Source organism: Cornus florida, unplaced genomic scaffold, assembly GCF_030987335.1.
Source record: "Cornus florida cultivar Cherokee Brave unplaced genomic scaffold, ASM3098733v1 CherokeeBrave_3.0.0_Hap2_Chr08, whole genome shotgun sequence".
Lineage (NCBI taxonomy): Eukaryota > Viridiplantae > Streptophyta > Magnoliopsida > Cornales > Cornaceae > Cornus > Cornus florida.
The window spans coordinates 7,501,219-7,523,775 of record NW_026775578.1 but is presented as its reverse complement, the minus strand read 5'-3'; the positions used below and the strand labels follow the sequence as shown (position 1 = coordinate 7,523,775).

Below are 22,557 nucleotides of genomic sequence, written 5' to 3'. Positions count from 1 at the left end.
GTGCTTCACCACTAATGACATAGCCTTGGCCTCACAGCCTGCTAATAGCGATAGCAAGTACCTTGGCTACAACAATGCAGGCTTCGTGTTCATGCCTTACGGGCCATTCTGGCGTGACATGCGCAAAATAACACTCCTCCAGTTGCTGTCAAGTCTGCGACTTGACACGCTCAGGCATGTCCGAGTCTCGGAATTGGACACTAGCATTAAAGAGTTGTACTTGCTTGCCAAGAAGAGCAACAGGGTGGTGATTAGTGAACGGCTTGAACAATTTACTTTGATTATTGTTGTGAAGATGATTGCAGGTAAGAGATATTCTAAGAGCGCGGACGATGAAGAAACAAGGCAATTTAAAAGAGTTATAAAGGAATTTATGTATGTAAATGGGGTTTTTGTATTGCCAGATGTGATTCCATTTCCATTGCTAACATGGATTGATCATATGGGAGGAGATTTGAAGACCATGAAGAGAATTGGAAAATAATTGGATTCTATCTTTGAGAGTTTGGGTTTAAGAACATCTACAAAAGGGAATTGTGAGTGAGAGGGGTGATGAGCAGGACTTCATAGATGTTATGCTCTCTGTAATTGATGATGAATTCGTTTATGGCCACACAAAGCAAACTGTCATCAAGGCAACAATAATGGTATGTCTTTAAATTCATGTTACAAAATTTTATACTATGTAAAAAGATAAATCCTAACATATTCATAAAAGAACACCTTAGCCCAAATTTACAACATATTCATTTGAAAAAGAAAGGAAAAGGTAAATCCTAGCAAGAATTCAAAAGTTCAACTTAATTCATTATTTAGATGAAAAATTTAGGACAAGATCTGGTTGCAATTCTATTTATTCATTGATTTCCCCTAGTGTTCAAGTGTCAGAGTCCCTCTATTATTCTGTAGGCAAGTTTGACCCTTTGAGGCAAAGAACTAAAGAATTCCAAATATTTTGAAAGGCCCTAGGCAAACTTTCAAATGTGAGGCCCTTAAGTTTCACATGCGCAAAAAAAATTATAAGAGTGCAGAATTTTCACACGATGTTTTCAAATTCTATAGCTAATTTAATTGTGCGCATGTGCATTGTGCATAAGACAACTAACTAATAACTATAATCTTCATTCATTAAATCTTCATGTTCATTAACCAACTTCCTATGATCTTCATTCATTAAATCTTCATGTTTATTGATATTTTCTTCATTTGCTTTCACATTCATATGTTCTTCATTCACCAAATCTTCAACTAAACTCTCTATTTGTGTATTGCTCCTAAAAAACTTAAGATATCTCCTTTTTGAGATTGAATCAATTCTTCTTCTCTCTTCTTTTTTTTTTTTTTTTTTCTTTTTTTCATGCCCAGATTCAAATTTTCTTGTAGACATAATGAAATCTCTTGAAATCTAAATAACAAGAACCATAATCAACATAAAACTAGACTACAAAAAAATAATAATAATAATTTGCTTTGTTTAAAGAAAATATATATTACCTCAATATGCAATGATTTGATTCAAGTTCAAGGCAAATAACCTCACGAGATACTAAGAAGAGTGTCCTGCTAGCATGTGAAAGAAGATCACAATTAACATAAAATGGATGGAGAATCAAACAGAAACAATAATAACTAAGCATTGCCGATCATACAATAAATATAATAAATAAAAAAAAATCTAAAATCAAGCAGTTTGTTCGAATGATCTCCTGGCTGGAGTTTTCACTGGAATCTGGAGGAGAGGAGAGATTGAGAGAAGACAAAACAGAGTATCCAAAATATAGTCCAAAAGTGGAAATGGGGAACAGAAAACTGCAGCTTCTTTTTTACCTTCATTGTTTATATAGCTGCTAAAATTTGATGACTACAGATGACAAAAATATGTGGAGATGAGGTGACTATATATATAGGAGGCTGAACTTGTAGTGCTGAAGAAGTAGCGGGATTTTTAGGTTATATGTGGCATCCACTACCATATATAGTTTTGTCTTTCACTCTTTATATTAACTACACTTTGTGTGTGTGTTTTTTGGGAGCCAATTACCACTTTCTTGATTTCAGGATGAGGAATCAACTTTAGTAGCAGTGATTGATTGATCATTGCTACCGAAGACCTGTGCAAATTAATAGAAAAAAACCATTAACTTTTGTTTTGTTAAAGCCTGCTCTTGATTTCCATGTGTTTGTACATTCTGATGGCAAGTGCTTTGACAGTATTATTAACTGAAATTCTAGCTGAGCCAACTTCAAATAACATCAATAATGGTGGTATGTATCTTCATATAAAAATAAAATATAAATAAACCCTTAATTTGGCACTTTTAAGTATGAGCAAAATTTAGAGACAGAAAAAGTTAATTATTACCTCAACGGCTCAACCCACTAGAAGGGATCCTTAATTTTCGTAGGATTGAATGTGAAAATGCAAAAACTTATGAGGAAAAGGGGTATGATTGCTGCTGTTGTGAGATTGGAGTGGAATTAAGGAGAGGAAAAAAAAAAGTGCCTGCATAGATTATGGACTCGATCGCCATGAAAGACACATGTAGAAAGGCACACATTTATTAAAATACTAAGAGAACCATAATATATTCATTCAGCTTTTGATAGCCATCACACACAGTGACACACACAAAAAACCCTAGTTTGGAAGCTACTTTTCACTATTGGAACAAAGGTAAAGGCCCGAATCAAACGAACCAAAGTTAGAACAAATCAAATGATGAGATGAACGAAAGAAAGAAACATATATAAAAGATTGATTCATGCAAAAGGAGAGAGAAGAGAGAAAGAGGATGAACATACCTTGTCACCTGAGGCGATAGCGGAGGCTGCGGCCTGCGGAGTGTCGAAGCAAATTGTGTCGTCTGAAACTTGCCCTAACTTAACACTCCGTATTTTTTTTTTTCCATCCCCTATGGGCCTCAACCAAGGCGACCAAGACTTGTCCTAACTTAATTTTTTTTTTTTTTTTCCATCCTCTATTTTGAGGCCCAATGCGACCGCCTTGGTCGTCTTGGGCCTGGGACTGCCCTGAATTCCAGGTAAGTGTTGACCCTCACTCAGTTTCATTTCATTCCTAACCAAAATTTCCAAATCTTTTTTCTTATTTTGGCCCAGGACCATGAGGTTACCTGTTGACACTGCCATGTAAAATAGTAATTGATCCATAGTAGCCAACCCCAAATAGTTGTGAAGTAGGTTTCTTTGATTTTTATTGGTGTTTGTGTGTGTGTACATTTACATCAAAAGATAAATATATAATTGTGTTGATGTATTTGCAAAATATGACCCTCTTCTTATTATGTTCTAACATTAAACTTGCCCTGCAGGTACTCATCTTAGGAGGCTCCACACATCTGTTACCTTGACATGGCGCTTGTCTATCTTATTGAACAATAATCACACTCCCTGGGTGAATCACTTCTTGCTCCCCACAATGCTCCTTTCTTCATCACCCAATCAATTAGATAAACAGAGCACCGAAACAATATAAGCAAGTTCTGCCTTTGCTTTTGACCGGTCAAACCCACATGAGTGTGTGCATATATGATCAATAAAAACACATTATCAGGAAACCGAACTCAAGTCAGCCGGACTGAAACACAAAAAACCGAACTGAAGAGAAGTGCGCGGGACTGAACTACACCGGTTTGAACGGAAGAGAAGCTCGCCAGTTCAATTGGTCACAATCCGGTGGTTCAAGACCTCGGTGGTTCGGATCCTCGGAGCCATGGTCGACCGATACGGGCCCATCTTCACAATCCGGCTCGGGGTGCACCGTGCACTCGTGGTGAGCAGTTGGGAAGTTGTCAAAGAGTGTTTCACCACTAATGACAGAGCCTTGGCCTCACGGCTTGCTAATAGCGCTGGCAAGTACGTTGGCTAGAACTATGCAAGCTTCGTGTTCATGCCTTACGGGCCATTCTGGCGTGACATGCGCAGAATAGCACTCCTCCCGTTGCTGTCAAGTCGCAGATTTGACACGCTCAGGCATGTCCAAGTCTTGGAATTGAACACTAGCATTAAAGAGTTGTACTTGCTTGCCAAGAAGAGAAACAGGGGGGTGATTAGTGAATGACTTGAACAATTTACTTTGAATATTGTTGTGAAGATGATTGCAGGTAAGAGATATTCTGAGAGCGCGGATGATGAAGAGACAAGGCGATTCAAAAGAGTTATAAAGGAATTTATGTATGTAAATGGGGTTTTTGTATTGTCAGATGTGATTCCATTTCCATTGCTAAGATGGATTTTGATCATATGGGAGGAGATTTGAAGACCATGAAGAGAATTGGAAAAGAATTGGATTCTATCTTTGAGAGTTGGGTTCAAGTACATCTACAGAACTTAAATCAATATGATACACGTGAACACTATGCACAAGCATATTGAACACGTCCACTCTAATACTAAAATAACTAAGAAAAATATAAAGTTATCATGTATCATCATTTTTGGGAATTGTGAGTGAGGGGTGATGAGCAGGACTTCATAGATGTGATGCTCTCTATAATTGATGATGAATTCGTTTATGGCCATACAAAACAAACTGTGTCATCAAGGCAACAATATTGGTATGTCTTTAAATTCATGTTCACAAAATTTTATAATATGTAGAAAGGTAAATCCTAACATATTCATAAAAAAACACCTTAGCCCAAATTTATAACATATTCATTTGAAAAAGAACTGTTGGCTTCACCGATCATAGGAAAAGGTAAATCCTAGCAAGAATTCAAAAGTTCAACTTAACTAATTATTCAGATGAAAATTTTAGGACAAGATCTGGTTGCAATTCTATTTATTCATTGATTTCCCCTAGTGTTCAAGTGTCATAGTCCCTCTATTATTCTGTAGGCAAGTTTGAACCTTTGAGGCAAAGAACTGAAGAATTCCAGGCAAGTGTTGACTCTGACTCAGTTTCATTTCATTCCTAACCAAAATTTTCAAATCTTTTTTCTTATTTTGGCACAGGACTATGAGGTTACCTGTTAACACTGCCATATAAAATAGTATTTGATCCATAGAAGCCATCCCCAAATAGTTGTGAAGCAGGTTTCTTTGCTTTTGATTGGTGTTTGTGTGTTGTATAAATTTACATCAAAAGAGAAATTATAATTGTGTTGATGTATTTGCAAAATATGATCCTCTTCTTATTATGTTCTAACATTAATCTTGCCCTGCAGGTCCTCATCTTAGGAGGCTCGGACACCACATCTGTTACCTTGACATGGCTCTTGTCTCTCTTATTGAACTATAACCATGCTTTGAAGCATGCCCAAGAAGAGATAGACTCCAAAGTTGGCACAGAGAGATGGGTAGAAGAATCTGACATCAAGAACTTAGTCCACCTCCAAGCAATTGTCAAAGAAACTTTGCGTCTATACCCTGCAGCTCCCTTATCAGTATCACACGAGGCCAGGGAAGACTGTTGGGTGGCTATCACATTCCTAAGAACACTCGTTTGCTAGTAAATCTGTGGAAGCTGCACCGAGATCCTCGTGTGTGGATGGACCTTGACAAATTCATACGGTAAGGTTCCTGACGAGCCACGAAGAGGTAGATTTTGGTGGTCAGCATTTTGAGTACACCCCATCTGGCTCCGGTAGGCGATCTTGCCCCGGGATCACATTTGCCACGCAAGTGACACACTTGACACTGGCTCGATTGCTCCAAGGGTTCAACTTCACTACACCAAATGGTGAACCTGTGGACATGACTGAAGGCTTAGGCACTACCATGCTTAAGGCAACCCCACTAGAAGTTGTCATCACCCCGCGCCTTCCATCTACATTTTATGAAAAAATTAAACTCCATGCATGCAGCATATAGCGTTTGTTGTGAGCAGAAATAGAGATAGACCATAAGACTTTTATGTTCCGTTCCTAATAAAACCACAAGACTCTTGTTATATTTATGAAGAATATGAAAAGGTTTTGGTATGTGTGTAATGCATGTAATATATTAGTTTAAACTTAATATGAAGACATGATTGCAACGATTTCTATGTTTAAGAGTTACGATTAGTCAGCAGTAATTTCCAAATAATAGCCGAAAGGCTGAAAAATTTATACATACACAATTTCAAGCAGTTACATCAACTCGAACAGCAGTTACATCAACTCGAACAATTGGGGAAGGTTGGTGGACAATAGATATAGAATCGATAGCTAAGTTAGTCCTGAGTCTATAACAGAAGGTGACATTGTTGGTAGCCAAGTATTTGCTAGTTAGGACAACCAAATCAGTGAAGAGACCTATATATAAGTCGAATGAAAATTTTGCAGCACTAAAACTTTTGACAATCACGGCTCTTTTGCTATGATCAAAAGTGGTCTGCCACAATATTTTAGAGTTATAATAATTAATCATGTGTGAACTAGTATATGCCTTTTTATTATTTTTTTAAGAATAATATTTGAGTTGGTGAATTAGACCTAAAACACTAATGAAAGACTTATCTAATTTAAGGACTTGTATTTATCACTAGTGTAATTAATCTAAACTTAGAGGCATATCTACAGAATTATTTACAAAATGTGTCATTGATTATGTTAAGGTTGTGTTAGTATGGAATTGGAATCTCACAATTGAAATTGGTGGAATTGGAAAAAAAAATTTAATTCAATTTTCTGAATTATTTTTCTTCAATTTCATAAATTTTAAAATTTCAATTCTGTATAGCATAACATACTAATCTTCAAATTAAAATTTGTGTAATTGAAAAAAATAAAATAATTTATTTTTTTTGTAACTTTAAACTATTTTTTTAATTTTTTTTTTTTACAAGTTTCAATTTCAATTCTTCAATTTTAAAAAATTTACCATAACTTAATTATGTCATATTTATTCAAATATTTTTTATTTATTTATTGCATAACATCTTCCGGTCACATAATAATTCCTTCATTTTTCATTTACCTTTGAACGCTTCAAAAAATTCATTAAAAGAGTCAAATGTTGAAGAATATGTCAAAATCACGGACCATTAATTTCCGTATCAAATCCGTTGGTTTTAGAAACAAGTTATTATATTTGAATGAAAAATGGAAGAATTATTAAATACGTTCATAATCACACCATCAACTGAAATACCTCCCAATTGGCTCTCTCCGTCTCCACTTTGCGCCCGTTCTACCGAAAAAAGAAATCTCTCTCTCCATATATAATACACACACGTTTCTCTCTCTAAATTGATTGATCGGAGAAGGGGAAGGAGGAGAAGAAGTGATGGGACGGAGAAGGGGGTCGCCTGTGAACAAGCTATTCGCATGGGTACGGAGGCAGTCCATGAAGGTGAAGACCTTCTTAGCCGTTACGACTGTGCTCTGTTCGCTGGTGGCTCTCAAACTTCTTGTCAAAAATCACAACCACTTCTTCGTTGCCTCTGAAGCCATTCATGTTGCTGGCATCGTGGTCTTGATCTACAAGCTCGCCGCTCAGAACACTTGTTCTGGTATATCTACATATGCTTTCCTATCTTTATACCTTTTATTTATTTATTTTATGTTCCTTATAATCTTGATTTTAATTTGTGCATTAATCACACCAATCAAAGGATACATTTTTGCATTATTCCCAATTTCCCAGTATTCCACCCCCGCCTTGAAATTGAAAAGGAGGAAATTTATGTTTGGTAACCTGGAATTCAAGCCCTGAAATTGGAATTAGAGAAAAATTAGTGTAAGCATGTATAACCGGGGGCACCTTGGAATTGGAATTAGAGAAAAATTAGTATATAAACTAAATTTGCTCAAATTCCAATTCTAAAGGCCTTTTCCATGCTTCCTAATGCAACGTAAGTTAATTTATAATTTTTATTTAATTAGAAATTTAGGGTTAATGGCAATAGTGACGCCTTGGTGTAGCATGGAAAACCCACCTATTTGTAATAGAAGGTAAGAGACAGAGAGGGTGGGATGAGGTTATTAAAAATGATTTTTATAAGTTATACATAGTAGGGGAAATGGCATGCAATAGAAAAGATTGGAGAGAGAATTCATGTGGCCGACCCCATTAATATGGGATTAAGGCAGGGATGTTGCTGGTGATGGTGATGATGGTGATGATGGTATTTAATGAACACGACCTTTATATGACTTGCTAACTCTAAAAAGATTATACGTGGAAACAGGTAAATTAGTATAATAGTCTTCCACAGATTAACAAGACAAATGAGAGGAAAAACATCATCTTGAAACAAAAAGCTCCAATGGATGATGGTTTTGTTATGAATGCTTTGGTTAAACATATTGATGTGGAGATGAAATTTCAGTTTTTACTCTTGGTAATTGAATACCCATGCCGAGTATTAGTTCCGTAATGTTACATATATTAGCCTCTTCAAAATGGGGCTCATTACTATTGATTCAATGATCTCTTAGTGGGTTGATGATTGCCACAAAATGGAGTTTTTCGACTTTTTGGATGAATGAGACGAGAAGTCTTTAATTTCAATAAGTTTGGGAACATTGCTATAAGAATTTGAAACCTTGCGGTGAAAGTAGTTCACTACTTTGTCTTCTTCTTCTTTTTTATTTTGAGGCATATTTTTACGTATCATAATTTTCTCCATAAATTTCTTTTTAATTTTAAGTCGTATTTTTATAGTTCATAATTTTATCCATAAATTTGTTAAATTTAATTGTATACGTTTCCAGTAAGTGTACTAATTTCAACTTTCCTCGTGACAACAGGCATGAATATTTGGGCGGGTTATACTAAATCAAATAATTCATGTTTTTTGTTTGCATTTTAAAATGTAGCACGCTTTAATACGTTGCTCTTACGTTTCATGTATCTGAATTATTCCAATAACTGAATTTCTCTTCCTTTGTTTAGGCCTTTCACTGAAGACTCAGGAGCTCACAGCTACATTCCTAGCTGTAAGATTGTACTGTAGTTTTGTCATGGAAGGTGACATTCATACCGTGCTTGATTTTGCAACACTTGTCTCAACTGCATGGGTTATATACATGATAAGATTCAAATTAAAGTCAACCTACATTGCTGAGCTAGACAACTTGCGCATATACTATATGGTAAGCACGTTGTTCACTTTTCATCTTTGGGTAAAATACATAACATTGCATCCGTCTGCAAACTTTTAGTCTTTGTGTGATTGTCATGCATATTCAATATGCATTCCCTTTCTATACATCTGAATCTTCAAGATTAGTTGAACTCGCCTTCAAGATGTTAGACACTGTCCTCTTCGCTTGATAAGCAAGTACATGAGTCTACCTTGCGTGATGATTTTCTATGGTCCTTGCTAATTAGTTGTTTTTGAATCACTTGTTTCTTCACATACAGCAAATGAAGTAAGGCCAAGTGGAAGCCTATCCACATAGTGTGTGCTTCTTAAAATTCATGCTGTAAATTTGTCAACTTTGTCTAGTCTACTATTTATTTTGTGCCAACTTTGACTTTGCATACACATCTCCCCCTCCCAAAAAAAAACACACTTTAGAACATGGTTTAAAATACATGGAATTTCTTATCTCAAGTTTGCATCTTGTTAAATGTGTTAGAAATTTCCTGCAATGATATGAATGAGATGTCTGAACTCTAAGCAGCATTAGTTATACCTTATTTAACAACAACGTAATCATTGCCAAGATTTTATTAGCATAGTTATGTGGAGAAATTATAGGAATTTGATCCCTGATATTTGAGGAAGAGATAAGTTGTATTTTGAGAAAGAAAACCACTAACAAGTAAACAGGATTGGAAAATTAGCCGTGTTGTTTTGGTAAGCAGGTTGGTACATGTTGAGGGAGTAACCATAACTGTGGGTAATTAGCCCTGTGTTGTTTTGGTAAGAAGGTTGGTACATATTGAGGGAGTAACCATAACTGTGGGTGCTCAAATAAACCTGACCCACCAAGTGCACCCTTTAGATGCTAAAAGGACTCCAATTCATTTACCTACCATCAAACAAGTGTCCCAGTAATTGTGATGCCTCTCCTGGATTTTCAACCAAAAGTGGCATTTATCTAATCTGCCACTATAACAAAATCAGTTCTCCCAATAGGAAACCTCAATGTGCTGTTTTGAAAGGGGAAGTTTGCTTGCTTCATGTTTCAGGACTCAGGGTATTGATTCAGATATCAGTGATCTTTGTAATTTCTTTACGGTACGAGTACATGGTGGATTCTCTTGTTTCCATGTAGTCCGGATTTTGTTCGACCACAATAAATTTTTCGTGGCTCTTGCAGTTATATTATTTTATTAGTTATTTATGACTAGATCTCAATGCATATGTAAGTTTGTGGGTCAAGTGAGATCAGAACTTTACCCTCCACAATTGCTATCTGAGCTTGTCGCACAACAGGATAATGTCAACGTTATTGGTCAGGCAGAAATACTTACCTTTGTTTGAGCTTCTTATATCTTGCATGAAATCTCCGACAAAGCTCATCTAAGAGGTATATGACTGGGAGTTTTTGTCTTCCCCTATGCTTCTAAGCAATACTTGTCAAAGCATTATTTTATTTCCAGTAAACAATATAAATAGAGAGAAAAATATGTTCAAAGCCATACTGTTGAATAGACATACTTGGCCACTTTCTAATATTACTGGACTATGAAAAGTGATACTTGAAGAGGTAAAGTTTGGTTATACATTCAACTGCGTGTTTAATTCAGTATGTGGCATCTATGAACATCCACTCCTCTCTGCACCTCCTATTAGCATGGAGTAGTAGTACTTTCTACTCTATGTGGTTGTTCTATGTATTTTATTTTTTTAATATCTCATTGTGCTGTTTAGAGTTTTTTGGTTTGAACTTCCTGTTTTCTGACAAGAAATGATACCATACAGTAGTTGATATTGTCCATCAGTTGGTTCTTTTTCCCAATAATTGGGCACCATTAACTCTCTGGAGATTCGTGTAACATTACAATAGTTTCAATGATGCAATCACATTTTTCCATCTGTTTGACAGGTAGTGCCTGCTGCTGCTCTTGCATTACTTATTCATCCATATACACATCATTTACGCATCACCCGAATTCTTTGGGCATTTTGTGTGTACTTGGAATCTGTTTCAGTTATGCCGCAGCTTCGCCTAATGCAGAATGCTAAGGTTTATGTCTGGTTGACCTGTATATGCTTCCACATGAGTATTTTATAAATTTACAAGTAGTAATATTCACTTCTTTACAATCAAATGTCTTTTCAGATGGTTGAACCATTTACAGCCCATTATGTATTTGCATTGGGTGTTGCAAGATTCTTGGGATGCGCTCACTGGATCATTCAGGTCAGTTTTGATATACTAAACCTGTCACATGTTGACGAAGTGTGAATTTCGATCAACAAATTACTATAATCTTAAACACATATAGGACCATCTAGAAAATGCTTATAATGGGAAGGCAGCAATGGCTTGGCCCCAGCATTAGAAAAGGCTTGCAGTAATTTGGTTCTAGCTACTGTGTATGACAATCTCGATTCAATGGGCCTTCATCGTCGTCTTTGCCTTTATCCTAGCCACATGAGTTATCTTTTTCCATTATTTTCTATTACAAGTCATGTATCTTATTATAAGAAACATAGAGTCATCCCATAAGGAATTTGGTTGAAAAGCAACATAGGAAACCATACATTCGAGTCATATCATATCTTATGCTCTGAATTTTCGAGGATTGTAGTACTGTTATCCAGGTTTTTGATTTAAAATTGTTCTCTTGCAATACCACCCTGATAGCAGTACCATGGTTGACATTTTATTTTCCTTCCATCAATTGGATTGTACTAATTACAGAAACCATCATGCGTTTATTGGTACAAGTGATAAATTTGAACAGCCAAAAGAAAAATCCTCCAACCTTATTTCTAAGTTGTCAGCATTTTGGAAGCATCCCATTGACATTTATGGGAACGAAATGAGTATTGATTAGGTTCTTCTGTATTTAAAGAATGGAGTCACACACACATAAGAAAGCTGGGCTGCCTTCTTTGCATCATGTTTGGTTACGAGTCATCTCCATGACCCCCTTTTCTCTCTCATCACTATCGAGATAATGAGCTACTTTTTAAAACATAAAAATCTGTTTTTTTTTTTTTGTTATATCTCTGTGTAATGTCCACAGGTTTATGATACTGCTGGTAATTATCTGTTCTTGCTTGGAGGTGGATACTTTTGGCTACCAATGGTTCTCCTCTCAGAAATCGTTCAAACATTTATCTTGGCTGACTTCTGTTACTATTACGTCAAGAGGTGAGCCCTTTATTTTATCGTTCAATTTACACTAGTTACTCTCACTTCCTTCCCAACTTCCATCAAATATATTAACTGTAGATCACAATTCACAACAATTTGACCTGTTTCGATCTCCTGATTCGCAGTGTATTGAATGGTCAACTTCTAGTGAGCCTGCCTCCTGTGTAGAATACTGATTATGAACCATGGAAGAAGGTGTAGCAGTGAACATTTCATCTTTAACATGTAGAGGCATTAAGCAAAAGCTTTCATGCTTTTGTTCAAACAAAATGTGTTACCTTTCTCTTGTCAATGTTACAGTGTCCATTAACTTGCTGGTTGTGTTAATATTATTCATCTTTTGCATTTTTCCCGGTATAAAACTGCTCGGAAACAATACATTTTGAGACAATGTGGGCGTCAGCCAACCAACCAACCAAATCATGCAGTGTTGGTCCAGAGAACAAACTAATTCATCGATTAGGTTATGACATGGATTGAGCTGAATATGTCAAATTAACTTGATTTAGGCTTAGAGATAATACCCGAGTGTGTGATAGTAAACCATATTATATTACAAATATTTGAATAATAAACAATAATATCAAGTAGGATTCCAATTGGATTTAATACTTGTACCGATTGCAATCAAAAAATTGAGAGTGGTTTGAAAATTTTCAAACAAAGTCCCAATTTGAATTGGAAGCAACACAAAAATATAATTAATTGTCCATCCCCCGTCCGAATATCAAAATAAATTAACCTTGCTCATACAAATTCTGGATTATATCACATAATTGTGAGTGTTCAAATCTTATATGACCATGATCACGATATATATATATATATAGAAAAATGATATTTCAATCGAAGCATTTGACCGATTACTTTGGCAGAAACTACGTGACCTGTCGAGCTAGGCCACTCTCATCTCTTTCTCTCTCATCTCTTCTCTCTCCTTTCTTTCTTTTTCTCATTGTATTTCTCTTTCTAATATCTCTTTGAAATTTTTTTATAGACTATGAAAAATAATATAATCAAACAAATAAATACACATATTTACCTTCCAAAAAAAAAATTACACATATGATACAATATATATATGAATGTATGAATATGAAATATGATATGAAGTTGCAACCATATACTTTAAAAATTAAAAGTTCTTTTTTTTTTTTTTTTTTCTCTCTCTTTTGAAGTTAAAATGGTAAGAAATATTGTTTGAAGTGACGAAATGAAGAGGGAGAGATTTGATAACTATCAGAAGAGAAGAACTTAGCCTATAACTTGACAGCTTGGGAAATATGAATCTACGGGACACGTATATTGTTTCTCTTTTTATTTTTTTTTCTTTTTTTAATTATTAAAGTTGCTTACCTGGATTGTCACGTATATTCTGTCAAATTAATCGGCCCATCTATCACTATTCATTATATATATATGTATATATTAACACGATCACTATATATATCATTTTAGTGAGTCATCAACTTTAATTTAAAGTGAGAACAATTATATTTGGGCAATAAATATAATTGAATTTTTAAGTCTACTTCATCAAAATTTTGGTCTCCCGTCCAAATCTTATTTGACATGACTTTTATATAAAATAAAATAAAAAATTGAATTTTTAAGTCAAATCAATGGAAATTGTACAATAACAGACATGCACATATTTGCTTATAAATATTACATTCTCAATATACTTATTAGATTACATTATCAATGTTACACCCATTGGTCCCATTCGTTCTGCAATCAAATACGGCGTCGGCTCATCGCATCAAATCCAACAAAGCAACAAAAACAAAAACAACTTTGTCCGCCTAGCTGTCACTCATGAAAGCCCATACCATAAGTGGTGGCATTCTATGAGCTACAACACAGCCTCGCATGCCTATCCATTTCCTACACTTCTACGTGTCCAATTCACAACTCACTTCTTTTATGGGCTTACGTCATCTCCGTCAATGAAAGAGAATTTCAAGATTCGAAAAGAAAAAGACACAGACACACGTATCAGAAGAAGATACACCTGTTTCAAAGAAGACCTTCCGTACACGAATGACACGTGTCGGTCTTATCGCATGCAGGCAGGCCATTAACCCATACTTAGCGGCGATTACAATTACCGTTATATAAGCATTAGTGGCTCATGACCTCTCCTAAATTTAATCAACCCTCTGACGTGTCACCAACCGTCCCTCTCCCCTTCTCCCATTCCTCCACGTGGCATTCCCTCCCTCTCTTCCACTCTCTATTTGTTTCCTTCCTTTCATCACCATCTGTTTACAACTCTTAAATTCAATTCAAATCAACCTTCCCAAGTTCCATCACATAACCCTAAAAAAAGAAAACTTTTCAAGTTCAATAAAGTTGTATTCTTTTATACATTCAAATCTCTGCTTTGAAATGTTTTGTTCAATGGCAAACCCTAGTGGTAAAATGATGGAGGTTTCAAGAGTTGGTGTGGAAGAAGAAGATGAGATTGAGCTGAGTTTAGGGCTTTCAATTGGTGGTAGTTTCAGAAAACCAGAAAAATCTAAGTTGATAGACGAAAATCATTTCAATTTCAACAAGGAAATCAATTCAGTGTCTACGAATGTTAGCCAAAAACATCATTGCTTCTCAACATTGTCAGAGCAGGACAGCGGATCCGAGTATGCTAATCCTCAAGCGAAGCATGAGAATATTCAGAGACGAAATAAGAGAGGAGAGAAGCTGAGAAACGGACTTCACGGAGGAACGGACGGTGGTTATCCGGTGACGAATGAATTTTCCGACGACAAGTTGTTGTCAGAAGCAAAATGGTTGCAGAATCCGGTTAGAGAGAGAAAGGTGAGAGAGAATGGGGCTCTTGTAGCAGAGCGAGCATGTAAGAGAGGTAAGAAGGAAGATTGTGCAGAGATGAAAGATTTGAATCTCACATTGAGCCGCAACGGGTCCTTTGATCAGACTCACATTTCGAATCCACCAATGCTTTCATCGTCTCCGTCTGCTCCGGCTCAGTATTCGTATCCGCCGTTAAGTAATGGATTTGTGTACCCTTATGCGATGCCCAATTGGAGTACTCTGCCTTTGTGCAACGTTGCAGGTAAGAAGAATGACAATGATGTTTTTCCGCCATTGACTTTCCCAAATTTTCGGCCTGATCAGGGGAATCAGAATTCCGGTCACAATTTATGGACAAGTCGTGATTCATCATGTTTTGATTACGAGGTTAATAGCAGCAAAGATGGCCGAAATGGGAATATGGTGTCCAATTGGTCCCCTCTTAGGAATTTGTCTGTGGTTTTGGATCATCCAAGCAAGTCTCTCCGAGGTACTATTAATTCCTTGATTCAAATTGCTTTATATTTTTATGCATTCTTCTAATTTTTGTTCACATTCCATGCACGCTCCCTATGATCAACATAATTGAAAACAACCTGTGTCATCCACAAATCCGTACCCCAGGCCCTGCATTACGTTACAATGGAACAGCGTCGTAACAATGTAATGTAATTATTGCATAAATTGTTGCATAACTAATATTGTAAAGGCACATAATGCACTACATTCCTCACTCAAAATGGTATAGGGTCTACTTTAGGTAATTAGTGCAGATTTCCTTTTATGTACCATCACAACACTGCCTTGCCGGTAATGGTCCACTTGATTTATGGGAGTATAAAAATTCATTAATGCATAAGCTCAATTAAGGCTGTTGAGTGTAGTTTTATTGGTGGGCCATCCAAAGTTCAAACACACATGGAGTGTAATTCCCAAATGTGCAATTGGGCATCGCATAAGGGGTACACAAATCCACCACACTTGAATGTATATACTAACTAATATACACTTTTATCTTTGTAGGTGATAGCAGCAGTGATACAAAAAACCATTTGCCGACTCCCAATCTGAGCACAGTGCATCTTGTAATAGGATAAAAACCACCAAATCAGAATTATCCCGACCTGATGGTTCTGATCCGGTTCATAAGTTCAATATTCCAGCTTGTGAAAACCCAACCCCTGCTCCATTGAAGGGGGGAAGTTGGGACGAGGGCAAGCCTCAAACTTGTAATTCCGGTATCCCTTCTCTGCTGCACACGCCCTGCGTTTCAACGACAGGGAATGGCCCCAATGGCAAAACCATTATCGGGTTATTGTGCCGATGCACAAAAACAGATGTCAGCATCATATGCTACTGCCACGGAAGCTCGTTTTCACCGGCTGAGTTTGTGGAGCATGCTGGAGGCAAGGACATATTACACCCTTTGAAGCACATCACCATGATTTCTTCTGCTTTTGGATTATAATAGCTGTAGCTGAAGCTGAAGATATCGATATAAAAATCCCTTTTTGATTCATCTTGTTCCATTTTGTGCCCTAGTCTAATTTGAGAGGAGGCTGAATGGAAATGGAATGGTGAGGTCATGGAGACGATGGTGTTGTAACTTATACTAGCTAGGCTTTCTTCCTGTCATAACGACAGTAGAGACCCGTCAGAGACGGACTTCTTATAAGTAACTTTTTGATTCCTTGTATACAGAATACTAGTATCGCCAAAAGCTTTGTTCCATGTGAAACTTCTAGTTTATGCTTCTCCCTTTCTAATTTATGAGAAAACACAAAGTCTCTCACACAAGAAATTATTATATATATATATGATCTGGAATTACATGATTCTTATAATAATTTTTGGTGTGTCGGAGAGATGGTGAAGTGTATTACATGGTTTAGAACTGTGAGTAAGTAAAAAAATGTTTTGAATATATTGATCATGTTAATCTCATTCTAAAAAATGAGATGGTTTTCAAATAAATTCCACTTAGAAGAATTTACCTCAACAGGATTATATTTAAAATTTCCCTACAAATGGATATTTCTCTCTCTCGATTTAATGATCAATATAGCTGTATGGTAATATTTTGCTTGGTGATGGAACAAGGACTATGAGAAAGTCACTGTGCTGCTGTAGATTATAGAAAAAACTGTAGGTGACACTAAATTGGTCTAGGGTTTGGTCCATATCTAAGGTGCAATCCAAATTTGCTTCTTGTTAATTGTTTTACCTTTGTCCTACTGATTTTGGATATTAATTTTCAAGGTATGGGTAAAAGTTTTGAAACTTGTATATAGAGAGAATAAAGAAAGTCGAAGTTGGATTCAGAATGAAGAATATTTTACTAGCACGGAGTTGAAACTCGTTTCAAAATTTTCTTTTAGGTAGAAAATGATGAAATTGATGGTGAATGAATTGAAATAATCTTCCGGTTGCAGCTAAAGGCATGGAAATATTGAAGCCCAGATATTCCTTCTTGGCTAAAGTGATAATAATGGGCCAAAGAAAACATGCTATAGTTAATGTTACTAATTATATTGGTAAATCATACTTCTAATTAACATGAAATTGAGCATTGTTGAATAGTCTTTACAATCCGTGCATGTTATTTTAACGTGAGCATTTTTTTTTTTAATTTATATTTTTCATTATTTAAAGAGATTAATTTCATAATCATTCCTGTCTTGTTCCTATCTAATAGACTCTTTTTTTTTCTTTTCTTTTTTTTTAGTAACTTCTATAGTCAAATAAAAAAAAAAAAAATAAATAAATAAATAAATAAATAAAAACACACACACACACACATTTAGAATCCCTTTCAAACACAAAATACGTTTTCCTTTGCGACATTCCAAGATTTGTGAAATCACACTAATTTGTGTTTTTAACGATTTTTTGTGTTTCCTAATTTACAATCTTTCAACTATATCATACTCTCTTCGTTCTAAAATAAGTGTCATGATTTCATTTTTTGTTTGTCCCAAAATAATAGTCCATTTTCTTTTTTTAAACAATATATTTCATATTTTTCCATGTATGTCCTTTGAGTTTAAAATTTTAAACTTGAATATTCAAATTTTAAAAAGGCAAGTTAGTAATTTTTCAGACAGACAATACTTGTCTTACATGTTCCCTTAAAAATTATTACTCCCCATAGACTATACTCAAACACAAAATAAAGTTTTCCTTTATGACATTGCAAGATTTGTGAAATCACACTAATTTGTGTTTTTAGCAGATTATTTGTGTTTCTTAATTTACAATCTTTCAACTATATCATACTCTATCCATTCCAAAATAAGTGTCATAATTTCCTTTTTTATTTGTCCTAAAATAATAATCCACTTCCTTTTTTCAAATAATATATTTCATTTCTTTCCATATATGTCCTTTGAGTTTAAGATTTTAAAGTTGAATATTCAAATTCTAAAAAAACAAGTTAATAATTTTTCAGACAGACAATGTACGTCTTACGTACTCTCTTAAAAATTATTACACCCCATAAACTATACTTAAATTGGACCAAAGGTGTTGATGATGGATTTTGCGCAACCTGGATCTGATCTGACTTCCTGAATAAAGAAAAGAAAAAGTGATCCTACGAACACCGGTGTGTTACCGGTGGAGTAGGCTCCGACGAACAAGTAAGTGTGAATGATAATCTCCCTGGAGAAATCGAGAAATTGAGTTAGGATTTATTGCGTACCTCAAAACGTTGATTCCCCCGCCTTTTTTATAGGGCTTAGGTTAAGATGTCACGTAGAATTACCTTATTGTAATTTGTAGACTTAATCCTCATTGTAATCTTTAATCCTTATCGTATTCTGCAGAACCTATCTCAATAGTGCGTTAATTTAGTAATCTTCCCTTAATTATGGATATTTAAATTATACATCCATCAGTTGCTCCCCGTTTCGGAGGATTGTTTGTCAAACCACCGGAACGTTAATTCCAAAATATCACATAATAATATATAGTTAGAATTGCAGAGCCTTGTCCATTAGCCTGACTTATATTGTCATTTCGCGAATACAGTCGGGGGTCATAGTATCACATTGGCAGCTTGTATATGTGGCAAGCTCGTATATTTGTCGTATATTGGCAAGCTTGTATATTTGTCGTAGTGCCACATTGGCAGCTCGTATATGTGGCAAGCTGCCATGCTGGTAGTCTACCGTTATGTGGCAAGCTGCCATGCCATGCTACCGTGACAAGCTGTCCTGTTGGCATGTTGCCGTTATTTGTCAAGTTGCCCTGGCAGGCATGCTGCTTTTATTTGGCAAGCTGCCCTGCTGGCATGCTGCCTTTATTTGGCAAGCTGTTATGCTAGCATGCCGCCGTTATTTGGCAAGCTGCCCTGCTGGCATGCTGCCTTTATTTGGCAAACTGCCCTGCTGGCATACTGCTTTTATTTGGTAAGCTGTCCTACTGGCATACTGCCGTTATTTGGCAAGCTGCTTTGCTGGCATGCTGCCTTTATTTGGCAAGCTGCCCTGCTGGCATGCTCCCATTATTTGGCAAGCTGCCCTGCTGGCATGCTACCGTTATTTTATACTTGATTTTATTGACATCTTTAGTCGGCTCGTCCCTTTAATAAGGAAAGTAGATTAAGACGAGTTTCACGTAACTCGTAATAAGGTAAGTAGATGAATACGAGCTTCACTCAGCTCACCCTTTAACAGGGGAAGTAGATTACTATGAGCTTCACCCAGCTCACCTTTTAACGAGGGAAGTAGATTACTATGAGCTTCACTCATCTCACCCTTTAACAAGGGAAGTAGATTAATACGAGCTTCACCCAAGTCACCCTTTAACAGGGGAACTAGATTAATACGAGTTTCACCCAGGTCACCCTTTAACAGAAGAAGTAGATTATTATGAGTTTCACTCAACTCACCCTTTAACAAGGAAAGTAGTTAACCCCTCATCTTTTTACGAGGGAAGTAGATTACTATGAGCTTCACTCAGCTCACCCTTTAACAAGGGAAGTAGTTAACCCCTCATCTTTTTACGAGGAAAGTAGATTACTATGAGCTTCACTTATCTCACCCTTTAACAAGGGAAGTAGATTAATACGAGCTTCACCCAGGTCACCTTTTGTGATACCCCTCGGATCCGAGACACGGGTTGATCAGGCCCAGGCCCAAACCCGAGGGAATATCAAACAATTAAAGTATTTTAAAGCGAACACAGATGACAAAATGAAACAAAAGTGATGGAATAAACTGAAAGTAACATTAATTATAAAATCCTCCATGTATAACTGAAAATTGAAAATCCAATCCTCCAAAACTTCAAGGTTACAACTTGGGAATCCACTGATGGACCCCTAACCAAAAGTTCAACTGAAACTGAAAACTGAAAACTGAAAATAGATAATGCTAGAAATATCGAGAGAAGTCCTACGTAATCAGATGAAGGTGAGACTATCCTCGACAAGCACGATCAAGCTCTAAGGCTGGAACCGTCCTGTACCTGAAAAGAATAATAAAGGAGTGGGTCAGACCCACGAGCAAGTTCTAATCTAACTGCAATCCATACAGTGACCCGATACGCAGATACACCGTAGACACCTCACAATATCTATCTAGTCCTACGTATAAATATATCCACACTAAGGGACATTCACCAGTCTATAATAGGGGTCTCAACCTGAACAGAAGGCAACATGCGAATACGCACCCAAATGTGGGCATGAGTACCTAGACCTAACAGGGTACACCTCAACCTATTATAACCAGCTACGCATCCACTGCATATACGCACCTTAACCAACGAGTCTGAGACTCAAGCTCAACTCGTGGTACTATAACCATATATATAAAGTCCGTCCAAATCCAGGGTATGCAGTTCAACTATTTATTAAACTGTCATACAATAAACCAACTAGTTAGTCATTCAACTTATTCAGTTGATATGACTTAATTACCATCTGTTAATCCAGGAAGTCATCCAACTTGTTTACAGCTGATCTGACTTAGTCACAATTAGGATTCGATATCTTTCAATCCATTCCATTAATCCATTAGGTTAGGTTTATGCGTTTTGAGCTAAACCGTCCCTAGTATGTCACCGTCTCATACCGGTACATACCATCCTCCATATCCATGTAAATTACAACATATATAACAGTTCAATAATTTACAGACCAAAAACTACCATCCAAACAATTGCAGAAAAATATTTAAAGCTTCAGCAATTTAAATCCAAGCATTTAACCATATAGTTGCAGTAAACAATTTAATAATTCAGCAACTAGCCTCCTAAGCATGCATAGATCAAAATTAATAATTAAATGACCTTATCATGCACTTGTATGCATTCTAAAACAAGTTTTATAAACACATTATGTTCCATCAAATTGCTGAATTTTAATTCAACAATTAATTCAACTTCTATTTGTTAAGTGCCTTAATTTTTACACTGTTTGTCCCGACAACTTAGAATTAAACTTTACTCAATTTAGGGTCTTAATAACACTCAAAATTCATTCCTTGATCCCTCTGTAAAGTTCCAAATTCATTCAAACAGTCTCCATGCTCCAACAGTGAACATAGTATGTAGAAAATTAAAAAAAATCGTAAAATAAATCAAAAATAACAAGGGAGCCTGCTCCAGAATTTGGAGCAGGCTCTTTTCTAGCCTAGAGCCGGCTCTAGGACTCCCTAGAGCCGGCTCGACTTTGTTATGGGAGCCGGCTCCCACTTCTATGGAGCCGGCTCTCACCTCCTTTGAGAGCCTTCGTCCCCGGTGCGTCGTTTCAGCTCTTGTGCTCCTTCTCCGGCTTATTCCTAACCCTCTGTTAGTTTTTAAAACCAAACTTAGGTGTCATATTAATACCCAGTAGCATCCTAATGGCTTGATAACAACAATTAAAAACAATTACTGAGACTAAATTTGCTACCGAACTAACCTGCGTTAGGAACAAAACTGAAATTATAATTCTATTCCAACCTCTCTGTTTCTCTTCACAAACTGATCTTAGGAGTCTTATAACATCCCATTAACATCCCTAGGGTTTGTTTACAGAAGGTAGAGGCAAGAATCATAACCAAAACTCAACAGATTTTTAATATGCTTTAATGAACAGAACAGGAAGCAACAATACACGAACTATAAACAGATTTGGATTCAATGCAAACACATCATCAACAAGCATACATTGAACACATAAGTTTCATCTACTAATTAGTTAATCCCTAGAGACTATCTAGGTGCACAGAACACGAGCCAAAGGGAAGGAGAAAGAGAATAACTTGCCTGTAATTTCAATTATGAAATCCCTGTGTCGTCTCTAAGTTTTCCTGCAATTCTGAACGCCGCCAAGCTTCCTATAACTCTGTCTCTAATCCTTACTCAACCTCCTTGGTCCTCTCTGTACAAATCCTCTTAAGCCTCACTCTGTTTTCCCACAACTGCTCTCTGTTTCTCTCTCTCTGTATCTCACGGTCTCTGTTGTTTTTACAGAAATTACGTTTAATTATTCTCAAACCCTAAACCACCGTGACACGCATACTTATAGGCT

General features: G+C 36.3%; 2 protein-coding genes, 1 long non-coding RNA gene and 1 pseudogene across 3 annotated transcripts; 3 read left to right on the top strand and 1 right to left on the bottom strand.

Moving 5' to 3' along the window:
* Positions 1-139: 139 nt before the first annotated feature.
* On the bottom strand, positions 140-3,214 carry LOC132269168 (uncharacterized). Its single transcript, XR_009469430.1, has 3 exons — positions 2,803-3,214; positions 1,495-1,560; positions 140-991 (listed from the first exon to the last, which is right to left on the bottom strand). It is a non-coding gene; the product is annotated as an uncharacterized LOC132269168 (long non-coding RNA).
* Positions 3,215-3,284: 70 nt separating this feature from the next.
* LOC132269651 (cytochrome P450 CYP82J17-like) lies at positions 3,285-5,832 on the top strand (annotated as a pseudogene).
* A 1,235-nt stretch (positions 5,833-7,067) lies between these two features.
* On the top strand, positions 7,068-12,572 carry LOC132269167 (uncharacterized). Its single transcript, XM_059770258.1, has 6 exons — positions 7,068-7,456; positions 8,842-9,041; positions 10,947-11,087; positions 11,184-11,264; positions 12,097-12,224; positions 12,353-12,572. The coding sequence occupies exons 1-6, from the start codon at positions 7,231-7,233 to the stop codon at positions 12,393-12,395; spliced, it is 819 nt and encodes a 272-aa protein (XP_059626241.1). The 5' UTR covers positions 7,068-7,230; the 3' UTR covers positions 12,396-12,572.
* Positions 12,573-14,498: 1,926 nt separating this feature from the next.
* LOC132268372 (uncharacterized) lies at positions 14,499-16,279 on the top strand. The gene is made up of 2 exons (XM_059769228.1): positions 14,499-15,528; positions 16,062-16,279. The coding sequence occupies exons 1-2, from the start codon at positions 14,619-14,621 to the stop codon at positions 16,133-16,135; spliced, it is 984 nt and encodes a 327-aa protein (XP_059625211.1). The 5' UTR covers positions 14,499-14,618; the 3' UTR covers positions 16,136-16,279.
* Positions 16,280-22,557: the final 6,278 nt, after the last annotated feature.